At 40.6% G+C, this 14,198-nt stretch overlaps 1 protein-coding gene across 1 annotated transcript in view; it reads right to left on the bottom strand.

The window, feature by feature from the left end:
- KCNU1 (potassium calcium-activated channel subfamily U member 1) overlaps positions 1-14,198 on the bottom strand; it is a 212,821-nt gene that overhangs the window by 172,503 nt on the left and 26,120 nt on the right. The window contains exons 3-14 of the mRNA XM_068920533.1: positions 9,731-9,792; positions 7,580-7,670; positions 6,699-6,810; positions 5,989-6,064; positions 5,457-5,532; positions 4,922-5,092; positions 4,436-4,527; positions 3,767-3,877; positions 2,903-3,008; positions 1,757-1,839; positions 807-876; positions 52-207 (exon numbers count right to left, since the gene is read on the bottom strand). Of these exons, the coding sequence (XP_068776634.1) occupies positions 52-207; positions 807-876; positions 1,757-1,839; positions 2,903-3,008; positions 3,767-3,877; positions 4,436-4,527; positions 4,922-5,092; positions 5,457-5,532; positions 5,989-6,064; positions 6,699-6,810; positions 7,580-7,670; positions 9,731-9,792 (1,206 nt within the window). The remainder of the gene's footprint in view (positions 1-51; positions 208-806; positions 877-1,756; positions 1,840-2,902; positions 3,009-3,766; positions 3,878-4,435; positions 4,528-4,921; positions 5,093-5,456; positions 5,533-5,988; positions 6,065-6,698; positions 6,811-7,579; positions 7,671-9,730; positions 9,793-14,198) is intronic.

Here is a 14,198-nt window from a genome sequence, read left to right as displayed (position 1 = left end):
TCGGAGAAGATCCCACTGGTCTATGTTCACATAGACAAGCAGAGGATGTACCTCAGTATTCTCTTTCCCAATGAACAGAGTGGTTAGGAGTGTAGACAAGCCGGGAACCAAGCAGCTTTGTGCTATAAAGCCTAGCTTCAGCTCAGCAAAACAGATGATGCTGTCTCCGGTCCTCCAATCCCAGCTGGGGATGTTTGGCAGGTATACCTGTTTCATAGTAGGGAAGTGATTACAAGTCAGCTGAGATAAGCAGGGCCACAACATTCCCGTAAAATAATGTTTCCTGTCTTGTCTTTATCATTCTTATTTTTTGAAAATCTGTGCTGGAATATGCTAATAGTTGGCTTCTGAATTACTCTTACAAGCAGATTTTGCCCTAAGCCAAGATTTTCAATTGCACTGCTGGATATCATTTGATACGCTGTACTTTCTATGACCAATACCAAAGCAGACATATGATTAAACAAGTTACTGAAGTATGACATGCTAGAAGCACTCATTTTATGGCCCAAGAACATTTGATGCCTGAGCCCTCAGTGATGCTAGATTTAGGTCCATGACAGGCATTTTAACCGTTGAATAAGCATTTGCTGACAACTGTTACATCAAACAATAAAACAAACAAAAAGGTTTTGTTTTTGTTTTTTTTAGTAACGTTAAAAGACATTCTACCTACGTTAGTAATTGGATGAGTAAGAGACACTGGATAAAATCTTGGCCTTTTATAAAAAAGCAGGATCTTTGATTCCAAAAAGGCCAGAATTTCAGCCATGACAACAAGCATGACAGACAGACAACTGTGCTACCTTGTTATGAGACTGAATTATTTGTAAAATCACTCTCGTGTTTGGGTAGTTATTCTTGATAGACAGCACTCTATGGAAGAAAAAAAAAAAAAAAGACAGCAACTTTTGATTAATACGCTTAGTTCCAGCTAAGGTCCTTCATTTTTCAAGTCTAGGTAAATTACTCCAGCAGAAAGCAACCGGAAAATGATCACATTTAGCCCAAAGCCCATATCGAGGGACCTCTACACACTGAGCAAATTCAAGTCCATCATCTAGAGAGGGAGGTAGAAAGACTACAAGCAAATGGCACATAATAAAGGACACAGGGTGAAGAACTGTACCTGTACCCCACTACAACTCTAAAATTGAGAGAGGCAACAGTAATTAGTATTATTTGCTTTGCATATTCCACCTGTAAATTCCACTGACAGACTAAAACCTCTGTTTCAGTAAATGCTCTACAAATAGAAAAGAAGGATAAACCAATTTGGAACTTGCACTTCCGAATTGTTTCTGGGGCAGAATACTATGCCAATTAGGTCATCACCCCCACATAAGCCAGTAGTACTAAACGAGTTCCTAATTCAAGTCTGATCGGTACAAAGATACTCAAAGCGATCTGGCAGTAGAGAGCTGCACAGGACAGTAGGGCATAACTCCCTCCAGCATAAAAGAGCCAGATTGCTCAACTGCTAACATAGTATGTGCATGATAGTGAAGAGGGTAACACCACCACACTAAATAACACCATATTCTGTAAAGGGCTGCAAGGCTGCACAACTGCTACCTGTCTCAATCCTTCAAAGCATCTGATAAAATCATAGCAGAAAGCAGTCAGTTAGCTTTCAGATTTCTCCTGACTGAAAGAACATGACGGGACAAATGTGCTCCCCTGCCAGCTGTACTGTCTGTGTCACTGCTATTATCAACCATGGAGACAACAAAAGCACTGAAGCATCTCATCCTACCTCATGATATTGGAAGTATCTTCAGTGTAAGGTTGTAGAGAGTGAACATCTGCTAGAATCAGACAAGCACTTGCAGATCCCATCTGTATCCCAGGAAAGAAAAGTCAAATCAGGGTTTAATCCCATATGAAGTACAATAATCTCCCATAGTGAGCTGATTTAGTGGCATATGACCTTAGGAGTGTTATAACTAAAGATAACATGATCTGATTACTTTGGAGTTGTACATATGCCCAAATGTTTTGGGAATGACACAGCTTGGAGCCTTAATGTTCCAATCAAGCAGTAGATAAAGTACGTAATGCATATATCTATTTTCAAAGTGCTGAAATACATGAAACTTACAGCTTTTTGCACTAAAATCTTCCTAGAAGAGGTTACAAAATAGGCAGCAGTCTTATATTCATCCCCAGCAAAGCCCAGCCAAAGTACTTCACAGGTCAATATTTGCGCAGGTCAAAAGAGCTCCATCTCTGTCATCTAATTGTTATTTGGGCTGTGCAGTGAAGTTGTTAACAAAGAAAAGTTTCTTTTATGGTTTTTATAGTCTTCTGGGAAATGGATAGAGATCTTTTAATGCAGTTTACTAACTAGTAGAAATAGGTCACTATATCAAGTGGAAACCATAGTTAAGTCAGTGGTTTAAGTTCTGGGTGTTTTTTTGTTTTGTTTTGTTTGTTTGAATGCAGGTCCATCCCTTTTGTTTTTATTGGGATATTTCAGTGAGTCTTCAGTATTTTAACTGGTCTTCTTTTCTGGTCATCTATGAATGAGACTCAAACGTGAATCATGCTTTAAAGAAGGGCTAACTGAGGGCTGTTCCAATAATTTAACTAAAAATTCCAGAAATGCTGCATTCTATAACATTCCTTTATTAAAATCAGTTGATCAGCTTGACTTTGTCCTTTAATTTTTCTTTTTTGGTGCTTGAAAAATTGATAGTCAGAAAAGTCTGTTATGCTCAGTTCTTGCATTCTCACTTCCCATGATGGCATGCAAAAGTTAGCTCTAAAATAAAGGGAGCTACTTGAAGTGTAAATCTCAACATGAAGTGAGTAAACCTGGCTGATGCATCCTTTCATAAGGGACAAGATTTTCCCCGAGAAAGGCTCATAAGTAAGAAAGGGCAAATGATAAAGCTCTTACCCCAACTCTCTTTAGATCTTCAAAGTTCAAAGCAGAGCCGTAAAAGAAAGTAGTGTAAGCTGAATAGCATTTGAACACAGCTTCCAGCTCCAGACTAGGAAGAGACCTATTCAATACAAACAACAAGAAGAAAAAAAAAACCCATTCTCTCATAATTATATTCTCTTCAAATCTCTTCCTCTACAGCATTTTTTCCTGTCTTTGAACCATTCCTGTACCTCATTCCCATGCATCCTCAATTCAATAGCGCTCTCAGAATGTCATGGTATTTCAAAAGAGATTCCTACAATATTTTGCTCGCCTCTTGCCCCACCTCCATTGCGTTCCAAGGTAAAATCATGTTTGTGAGCCCAGCCATCACCTCCCTCTGAAGCTTCTGCTTCAGAAACATGTCTAGTGGTTTCAGCCAAGCAGAACGAGGGGATCCGACAGGACAGTTCATTTGGACGCCTGATTATTTTTTGCCACAGGAAAGTGGTTTTACTCTTCTCCCTTTGCCATATCCCAGTATGACTAAATAGAAGTTACAAATTTCTTCCTATCCTGAATGAAGAAGGTATGAAAAACTGAGACAGCTGATAATTAACTGACTGCCAGATTCAGCAAGACTTAAAGTTCAGTATCGCAGGCAAAGCTAGTTTACTGTGCAGTTTTCAGGGGATTTTTTTTTAGATGATAACAGAAAATATCTTATCATGAACACTACAGCACAAAAGTCTCATGCTCCAATTTGTTTCGTAACTCCCATTAATTAGCTATACAGCATGGCTTTCAGACCTAAGCATTTACTTTCAGACCTCTTACATTTCCCCCAAAAGCATTGAGGGAATGAATATGAAGTCTCAGAGAAATACAGACACTTACTCTCCCAGAAAAAGGATTTCTGTGCAAACATTTCCCTTGTCCTCAAGTAAAAAGTCTTGTAGGAAAGTAGTGACGCTCTCCAGAGTGATGTTACCACAGACGACAATGTAACTAGAGGAAGAGATCAAACAACATTTGACAGTTTGAAACAGTAGAGTTATTGTTGCAAACCTGACATTGTATGACATTACATGTCTGCTTGTTGGTTATTAAACCAAGTACTGCAGAAGAGTTTGTGTCTTTGATTTGACAGTAATTTCATCCATCACGACCGTACACTTCAGAAGTATAAGTGTTAGAAGTAGTGAACACTAGAGATTCAAAAAGGAAAGGCGAGTCATAGAAGGAACTTGATAGAGCTTGGTAAAGCCTGTACCTAATCCGCCCAATCTGGAATGGTAAAAAAGCCAATGAGATAGCCTAATTTAGCTAATGAGATAGCCTTAGGTAGGAAGATACCTACCACGTCACCTAGCTTCTCTCTTCCTTTGAACATAAATTCCATGCTGAAGGGTGGTGTTGACAAGGTCTTTTGAGACACTTTTGAGGCAAGGATCAACCAAGAGTAAGTTTCAGGATTTGATTTGAACTATTACAGGAATTTTCCCAACCTAGTAACTGAACTGATCTGATTTTTATTTTGCAAATAAAAATAGCAATGATACTTACTTTTTCCCACTCACCACTTCATAGGAGGATTTGTAACTTTTATGGCTTTCAACAATTTCCACAACTTCAGGGATTAAGTTTGCAAACAGTACCTAGGACATCCAGAAACATCACATCTCTCAGATCCACTTCCATCTCTCCCAATTACGATAAAGTAACCTATGTGAATTTAAATTGTGTGGAACAACTACAAATTTACTTTCGATTCCTAAAATTAGTGGCACCTTGGATTCATTTTGTCCAGTATTTTGGCTCTTGCTCTGTCAAGCGTTTGCAGCCTCAGGAAGAAATAATAGAGGCCTTGCCAGTTCTTAGAGGACAAAATTACTCACTGTCATGCCAGTAAGTACTTCATATTAAAACTCTGTGTTTGCGCATGGATACCTAATCCCTGCTGGAACCCTCTAAGCTCAAGTCTTTGGTGACATTGCTGTTTACTCTCTGTCCCCAGCTGTCATTTCCAGAAAAGGAATAAAGGTTTCTTACCAAACCACCAATGATGAAGAAAATAATGAAGGTTCGACCCAGGGCTGTTTGAACCACAACGTCACCATAACCAACAGTGGACATAGTCACCATTACTAGGTACATGCATTCGAAATAGCTCAGGGACTGGGAATTTCCAGGGTGGACCCAAGGATCTCCATTGTTTTCTACCTGTCCGGGGGGGGGAAGAGGAAAGTGAGAGAAAAGTTTAAAGAAAGACTGAATCAAGGGGTTTGATTTGGGTCCATCTCTGACTATTAATTATTTAATAAAGAAAAACTAGCACTACTACAGTTACTGTAGAAGGAACTCACTACCAGAAAAGTTAGGCTTACATCAGTGCAATTATGTCTGGCAACACATCCAAGTGAAACGCACTGGCTGAAATCACGCTTTGTCCCGATATAATAAATCTATCCCCCCACCCCATCCCACAAGAGAAAGCCATGCTTCTTAGGACAAACATACACCCAAAGCTCACATAGTAATACTGATTTAAGGTGACAAGGAAGAAGGTGTAACTGACTATACATACCAGGTGAATAAATCCCGCAGCTGTGAGCCAGGTGCTAAGAAACACAGCAAAGAGTTTGGAGAGCTTGATTGAATAACTAGAGATGGAAAATGAAAAGCCCAGAGCTTTTAAGACATAACATAATCTCTGCAAGAGTTAAAATTTCCTACGTGACACCATCTCTGCTCAGAAATTTCTCTTGTGTGGGTAACACTACACAAGATGGATTTAGAATTAGAAAAAAAACCTTCCTATCACAGGTAACATGTCAGATAACCCAATTTTTGATATCTATCAAACTCCCAAACCTGTAAGATAACTTGTATGTATGAATGTATGACTCCCAGTTATTTTTCACACATCTAATAGTTATAAAATTTTTTGTAATTTCTAGCCAAACATTATTGATAGTCAGTTTATTTCCATATACAACACTTTTTTTTTTTTTTTTTTTTTTTTTTTTTTTTACACCTTTATTACCTGAGTTGGCCAAAATACAGACATCAGGGAGAACATTATGATTCTGAGTGCGCTTGGTCAGGCTTTGACTTACTTGTTCTTAGTGATCCTGAGGAACTGTAGTATTCGGGGAAGTTCTAACAACCTAAGTGCTCTCAAAAAACGCAAACCTGTAGAAAAGCAAGCAAGTCAAAGAAGATTAAAAAAAAACTCCATCTAGAAGCAGAGCATTTGCATGTATTCAAATACGTTTAGATACGCAAGCTTTGTTTTCCACATATTTATAGTAAATCCTAGATCAAACTGGGCAAGAGGGGATAGCATTGCTCTGTATTCAGAGCCTTTTGCTGCCAGATTTCCATTTATGTCTTCAAAGGAGGCCTTGAATTACAAGAAAAATTAAGAAATGCAGCTTCTTTGAGCTATAACCTGAGGGATTAAGTGATATATAGGCCCACTGGACTACAGACCTCAGAGCATGCCTGAAAGTCATTCATAGAAGGGAAGTAAAGATGGTACCCTGTTTTTGAGTAACCCACATACAGTTGGGGAAGGATAGTGAAGGATGGGGTACTAAAACCTAGGCAGACATATAAACAGAACACAGGCAGTGTTTGGTAATTCACAAGCCTCTTAAAATTCAAAAAGATTTTTTTTTTTTTTAAAATCAATAAGGCATAATTTTGTTCCCACTTAAAAAGAACAGTTTTCATAGTGGTGGTCAAGCAAAGCGTCCCCAAGCAAGCCTTGGTGTAAGATGCAGAATAACTAAGATGGAACACGTGATCTTCAAGTCTCACTTACCAAGCCAATTCTTCTTTAAATAATAGGAAACAAAAACTGGAGGGATGGTGAAGAAATCCACAAGAGAATTCAGCTCAAGCCAGAATCTCAGCTTGTCATCCGCTGCCACCAACTAAAGATGAACAATATCAAAAATCACAAGATCTTGGGTCTCATCAGAGCAAGGAGAAGGTGCTCTGAGGAGAAGACTCATTTTAGCAGTTTGCTTTTTTCTCTATCATTTTGGCTTCTGTGGACACCCACTTAACGCTCCTGTTATGTTTCAGAAAGGCTTAGACTGAAGCCCTGAGAACATAATGGCAGTTTGTACCCAAAGGTATAATGATATTCTTTCTCTCCTCCTCTCTTATCTGCCCATTTCATCTTTTTTTCTGGGGTACCTTTCTCTGTGCTTCTAAAGGATCAGTTATAATGAATTAAAAAACCCAGGGACAGGCAAGACTCCATTCTTATTACCTACAATCATCGCAGGGAAAATCCTGCTTTCTAATGACTTGGCCAAAAATTCTAATGCCAAAAGCTAGGCTCAAAATGTATTTCACAACAGGACAACTCATGGCATTTTAACAGACGGCATACAGCTATCTAGTCCATTCAAGATAAGCAGAAGAGAGACCTTACTAATGCATTGAGTGGTTTAAAGACATGAACAAAGAAAGATACGGCTAATGTGTGAGCTGGGAAAATGCTGGCAGAATGCTGGAAAATAAGCAAATTCCCAAAAGAAAGCAATTGAAAGAGAAAGTGGAAAAAAAACAGGGCGGCTCTGAATTAAGCTAAGGCAATCAAGCATCATACTCCAGAATAGCTGCTGTCCCATACAGGTAAACTGTTCCCAAATATGTATTTTTAACTCACCTTTCCTCATAAAGTGCCCTTACCCGTAATCCAAAGTAAAGTAGGAAGAAAGCATTGAAGCCTGTATCTGTAAAGAGGATGCTGTCCGGAAAGGAGATCTTGAAATCCTCTGTTCTAATGGAGAAATATAAATCACCGCCAGTGGAAGGAGCGAGAGGTAAGAACAAAACAAACAACAGATTGACTATAAAGTGATACTCAGCTTTGTTTTTTATTTTGATTATGAAATATTCAATAAATCAGAAGTTGAAAATATTCACGATTTGGTGTAATTTAAATCTCTGCTTCCTCAGTGAGCTAGGAAGTGAATGTTAATAGCAGGTTTTCCTTATCATTAGGAAGTAGGTTAAAACATGACATTATTTTGTCTATCCCGCACTTTGTACTGGATGGTTTGGTTTTCACAGACTTAGGAGTGTTTAAGCAACTCCTCCTGTCAACTTCTCCAGGAGCACCTTTTTCTTCTGTGGACCAGTGCCCTCTTCTGTACTCAGCTTAGTTAGTGGAAGAGATAGCGCCTGCAGCTATTTCTTACTGAATCCCTACTGAACATGGACTTCTATCTGCCAAGAGAGCAGTTTAAAGCACTAGCTAGTTTCCAGTGAAGTCAGCCAGGTGAGTTTACAACACTAACTTAAACATTCTAGGCCGGCTCCACTGACCTGGCATGAAATAGGCTTACAGAGTGCTGAAATAAAGTGTTAACAGTGGAGACTGGTGCAGGGGGTAAAATGTGGCAGTGGAAAGCGGCGGGAATAAACTTTCCCCACTGGCACCGCCTTGTCCAACAAAGATGTTGGACAGTGGCTCAAGAGAGCGCAGGGCAGATTCCCACACTCACTTGCTGACATACTGCCCGTACCAGGCTGACAGTGAGTTAGGGACATCAGTTATGGCCAGCTGAGACACTCTTCCTCCTCCAGACAGGGGATATTTTAAAAGGAGAAAGAACTAAGCAATCTAGTCCCATAGGTCAACCCAGGTGAACATCTACTTTCATATATGGGGTATAATGCTATTCATGGAAAGAACTCTGTGTGAATAAGATTAACTGCCTGCTTGCTCCTTAAAAAGAAACTCTTCCCTTTCTGAAACTATTTCTAGCTGTTTGTCAGATTTATAACGTCTTGGGATTAAACACACTATTGGATTGCTCTTGATGTATAATTCTGATTCTCAGGTTTACCTGTGCTGATCGAATTCAGTTCAGACTGCTCCACAGCTTTTATATTTTATTTAGCTCATTTTATGATTCCATTTTATTTTTCCAGTGTTATGCACCAGTCCAAGCAAAGCACTGAGAATAAAGCTCTGGCATATTAAATCGATCAAAGGGTTTTACATATTAATATCTTTTTACCCCTGAGCACACTCTACAAAATATATGTATTCAGGCGAAGATTGATAAGAGGCCACGGCATTGCTTTCCTACTCAGTCTCATTATTTTACTCCCATCAAATTGTTTACTGAAGGCTGGGTTTTATAGCAGAGCTCTGTTCCCATTTACCTACCAAAAATAGAGGGCCAGAAGAGTTTTGGGTAGTAGCTTGTGAGCTTTATTAAAAGCCTAGCATTCACTACATATTGCAATAGGAACAGCTGGGCTTTGAATGCTTTTGAAAACGTATGTATCAAAATGGGTGCCAGACCATTTTCAAAATCTGTTTCCAGCTGCAGGACTTGGAAAGCTGTCCCTTGCTTCTTCTGAGAATCCAGCTTCGAAAGTATAATGGGGGGGTTGGGGAGAGAGGAGGGAGACGTGACCATACACCCACAGAAAATAGCCAAACACCTCAACACTCCCTCTCTCCCCGCCAAAAACAAACGCCCCCCTCCCCAACTGCTAGAACAGAAAGATATATAAGGAACCTTTCCCCTCCCAGCTGCATTTTCTAGCTTGATGCACTACTCAGTCTGCTGCTATCATGCAGTTACGCCAAAGGTATGCTTTTAAAGGAACTGTAATCCCTGTTAAGTATTGAGATCTTGAGGGATCAGATGGATAAGTACCCAACATTCCACAGAGCTCAAAGGGGCCTATCACAAAACCGTACGCACAGGCTCCTCTGGCTAATATCTGTGGTCACAAAACTGCTCTAAGAAAGCACATCAGCTTGGGCTTCCACAACTTGTTTAAACAAACATTTTGGATAAACTTCAGTAATCTACTTACTCAGCAAGGTCGACAAAATAAATTATGAGAGCGCCAATATTCAGAAGAAACACCAGTATCACCTGAAAACAGAGGCATCAAAGAAGATGCTGTGAGGCTTACCCTTGTAGTAACACAGGTTCCAAACACACATCTAAGATTCCTCTTCTGCCGTTTGTCCGCAACTTACAGGAGAGGCAGAAGGAACAAAATTCAGTTACCTACACTGCAGTAACCCCAGAAAAGGGATGCTAGACCTACACACAGTGAACCAAGGTCTCAAACAATATATATCAACACTGTCGTGTTGATTTGCTGCTTCTGAGGGCTGGGTCCAGCTGACCTAATTATTCCCATGTAACTCCAGCTGCTTGGTTGTAATTGTGAAAGGCTGGGGAATCAGCTTCATGTGACTAGCTGCTCATTCACTTGCAGCCACCAAAATCTAATATACAGAAGGAAGTTCACATTAAAAAAAAAAAAAAAAAGGCAATTAAGTTCTGTTGAGAAGCATCACTGGCCGTAATTTGTCCCAACAATGAAGGGACTGAGGTGTGACCGAGATGGATCTCCTTTCCTGTGCTGTTTGGCTTTTATCTTCTGCTTGGCTTTTCTGTGTTCCCAGTGTTTGTCCAATTTCAACTTCAAATTACTTGCGCTGAAGATAAGGTGGAAAAACATTAAATCTGTTTTTGCAGCTGTTTCTGAGTTCCAGTTGCATTTAGGGTAAGGACTGTGTGCAATACAGTGCTAAAATCCTACCCATGCTTGCTTTGTGTTCAGGCACTGAATGCAGCTAGGAAGCTCTTCCCATGAATAACGTATGATATTTAGGGCACATGTTTGAATTCACCCCATTTACAGCCTTCCTAGTCATCCCTGTTTGCAAAGGTCATTACCATCTGGAATTCTTTTGGTGGAGGAAGATGGCACTCTCAATCCACTGGACATGCATTTAAAATAACAAAAATCATCTTCATCCATATCACTGTAATCAGTTCCCACTTTAGTAGCCTTGGCTGAAAGGGTAAGCATCAAGCAAGCCATCAGGGTCGAGCCTCTATAATTACCCACAAGACAGCGGTTGTGTAACCAAACCCAGCAATCTGCCTACAACCAGACCTAGACAAATGTCAGATAGTGAGTTTCAGCCACTTTATCATCATTCTTACTGTTTAGGAAGACTTTCCAAATCACTTCCCTAGGTCAAAGACACTTGTACTAACTATGGAAAAGTCTGAAGTGGATCACGTGAACTGCAAAATCTGACCTATACTTTTGTTTCCCTGTGCCTTGATGTCCTCAGAAGAACTAGTATGCTCTGCTAGCCCACCTACTTACCAGCACACGCCCCATAGACGTTTGAGCTGACAGCATCATTGCCACCTGGGTAGAAAAGATTCTTATCCAGTAGACTGAGCTTTGTTTCCTCTGGTAAGGCCACCAGACATCTTTTTCCTGACAGAGAAGCAAATAGACTGCTATCCTTGGGCTTACCAGATGCTGTTTCTCAAGATGGCTAAAGCCAACACATCCAGACACAATCTTATCTAATGCAGGGGTCAAAGTAAGAACATGTATGAGATATGGTGTGTTTGCACATATGAACTGGTGTGTTTAGAACTGACAGGTTATATGCAAGTGTGGATAATTGTGATCATTCTTGAAGTGGCAAGCATTACGATGGTTTTGTGTGCATCTGTGTTTATCTTATGCATATATAGGTGCTGAGGTTTCTGTATGTATGTATTTGCATGGCTAGTAGTATCTACATTGATAAAACCCCTCTTGCCCCTTCCTCTCAAAAGGGGAAGGACAATAATATCCAAAACACTAATCTTGTAGAAGCAATCATCTTGGAGGTAAAAACCAATACCTTTGGGTTTCCCCGGACCAAACTCTCCCTGAGCATGCCATGCCCAGTGCACTGCAACAGAGCATACAGATTTTCTAATTGAGTACTAGTTCAATAAAAAAGACCAAAAGCTTTCTCGACTCTTGCATTCTCACATCAACCCACAAAATACGAGCTATTTCAGCAAGACTTTGCCTTTACCTTTTTCCTCCAGATGTGCTCTAGGATGACTCTATAAGCATATTTGGCTAACCTGAAAGCCAGTATGGTAAACAGGCCGCCCAAGAAAATGAACAAGGATGGTACAATAAATGCCAACTGAAAATACAGTTCACCAGTGAGATCAAGTTTCTCTACCATATTATGAATCACTTTGTTTCGCCTTCTTCCTCCTCAGCTTCCCTAACTGCTTGGCCCTGACCTTCTAGAATACCCACTGCTTTTGTGACATTGCAATGACTTCACTATCTGTGCTGTCCATCATGATGTCACTGGTAAGACAGCATAATGGAAACGGACTCCCTCAGCAGTGGAAGGATTTGAATGGGAGTTTTAAGCCAGAACTGTATCTTTTTACTAATAACGCCAAGGTACTTTTCTCTCAAGAACACCTCAGTTTATAGAGCTAGCTCGCACACAGATTCAGTGTATAAGTTACTTCAACCAGACCCGCAAAGTCTCACACGTGAGACTCAAGACATCCATTTAGCTCCCACTTCATGCTTCCTCTCATGAGACCTGCAATACACACATACTGCAGTACTCGCTCTCCCCTTGGGAATTTCCATTTCATTTTTGGATCACGTCCTTCTATTGCTCAAAAGCAAATATAAGCAAGATACCCTGGCACTGAAAAAGTAGATGTTTTGATAAGGGCTGCCATGGTAACAGTGACTAAGCAAAGCAACAATGGCCAGGTGAGTCAGACTAAAGATGCACTTAGTCTAGCATTTTCTGTCTCTGTCAGTGCCAAATTGTTAGTGAACAACTATGGTGTTACCTTTCCCCTGCTGTCTTCATTTCACTGGATTCCCCTCTCTTTCTTTCTTTCTTTCCTAGATTGATAAACTTCTCAATCAGAAGAGTTTTAATGAGGTATGTCAAAGTTTCTTGGGATAGGAATGTAACCAACCTGGGATAAACCTGCTTTCATATCTGCAGGTGGCAGCGTTTCCTTTGAGCCACGCTACCTTTGCATCCCAGTAAAACCACCTCGCTTCCCAGAGTCACTGCAACCTTGGACAAAGAAGAAAACAAAGCAGAGCAGCGCAGCAAGCTATCTCCCACAAATCACTCAGTAAATACAACGGATCAGCTTGTACCTTGCAGGTCTAGCTGTCCCGTCTGCAGCTGGTGTGGTAGCAATGAGATCAGAGGCCACCAGTTCACTCATTATCCTTCTCCCTTTCCATTGAAACAGAATTTCATCAAAAGCTTTAGGTCTAGTCAAGAATTTTGAAGTCTTTTATGAACACTGCAGATGAATAATGCAATCAGACTCTTCTTCATACAATCAGGACAGCTGAGCGTGGAAGTAGTGATTTTGCCTGAATTGGGAAAACGCAAGCCCAGGGCGGGGGAAGAATGATGAAATAGCAGCCCAACAAATTGTCAGCTGGGAGGCCAAAAAAAAAAAAAAAGTATTATTGTACCCTTAAATACAGTAATATATAATGCCTGCCCTCCTCTTTCCTCTCATGCTGAGCGTCAGAGGGGCCTGTGAATGACTGGAACCAGCAGGGTTCGTTTTGAATGGTGAGGGTGGTCGTGGGGAGTTTGTCAGCTGGCAGAATCATTATTTGTGTTTTTATGGAGACTAATACACTACAATTGCAATCAGCTCCTCATCTAAGACTCCAGAAGGCCTGAACCAAGAACAGAAAGATTTTAAACAAATTCCCAAAGGGAAGAAGAACAAACAACAACAAAAAAACAAAAAAACCCACACTATTCTAAACTGAGGAACTCCCCCCCCCACCCCAGTGTAACTGGGTTTTCCTTGCACATGCTAAATTTGGCTGGATTCTTATCACCTCTTAAAGCTAGGCTTTTCTGGACCAAGATTGGCAGTTGGGGCATAGTCCAACTGTGAAAACAGAGCTGTCTGAGGCACTGGCCCTTCTCTGAAAGGCCAGGTGTGAGGTCTACTATCAACAAACAACATACTGAAGCATCTCTGCAAGCCAAGAGCACAATACAGGCAAAGAAAGTAGCAAAGACTGTTACGAAGGTCCCCATCCATTATCTCAGTCAAAATTCAGGCCAGACACTTTCTAGGATTGCCTATGGAAGCAGTTTTAGGTAAGCTAAAAAGATGTCATGACAAGAAAAAGCTTGGGGTTACAGTGCCAGGTTGGAACTCGGCTGCTCTTAGCTCTGTCACAGAAAGCAGAGTTTGATGCTGCAGTGATCAGCAATGCCACAATGCTTACTCTCCCTATAAACTGGTGATAGCAGAATGGTCTCCCTTATCCTGCAGATATTCCCTCCTCAGTAATGAAGTGTTACCTGCAGGTTTATAGCCTGGGAGCAGGAACTCACCCAGAAGTCAAAGGGATGTGACGCCAGCCAGTGCAACTTGTGTTCCACATCTACTGCTATTGTGGTATGATTCTTACACTTAGTCCCTGCACT

Source organism: Struthio camelus, chromosome 27 (genome assembly GCF_040807025.1).
Source record: "Struthio camelus isolate bStrCam1 chromosome 27, bStrCam1.hap1, whole genome shotgun sequence".
Classification (NCBI taxonomy): Eukaryota; Metazoa; Chordata; class Aves; order Struthioniformes; family Struthionidae; genus Struthio; species Struthio camelus.
This window is presented reverse-complemented; position numbering and strand designations above follow the sequence as displayed.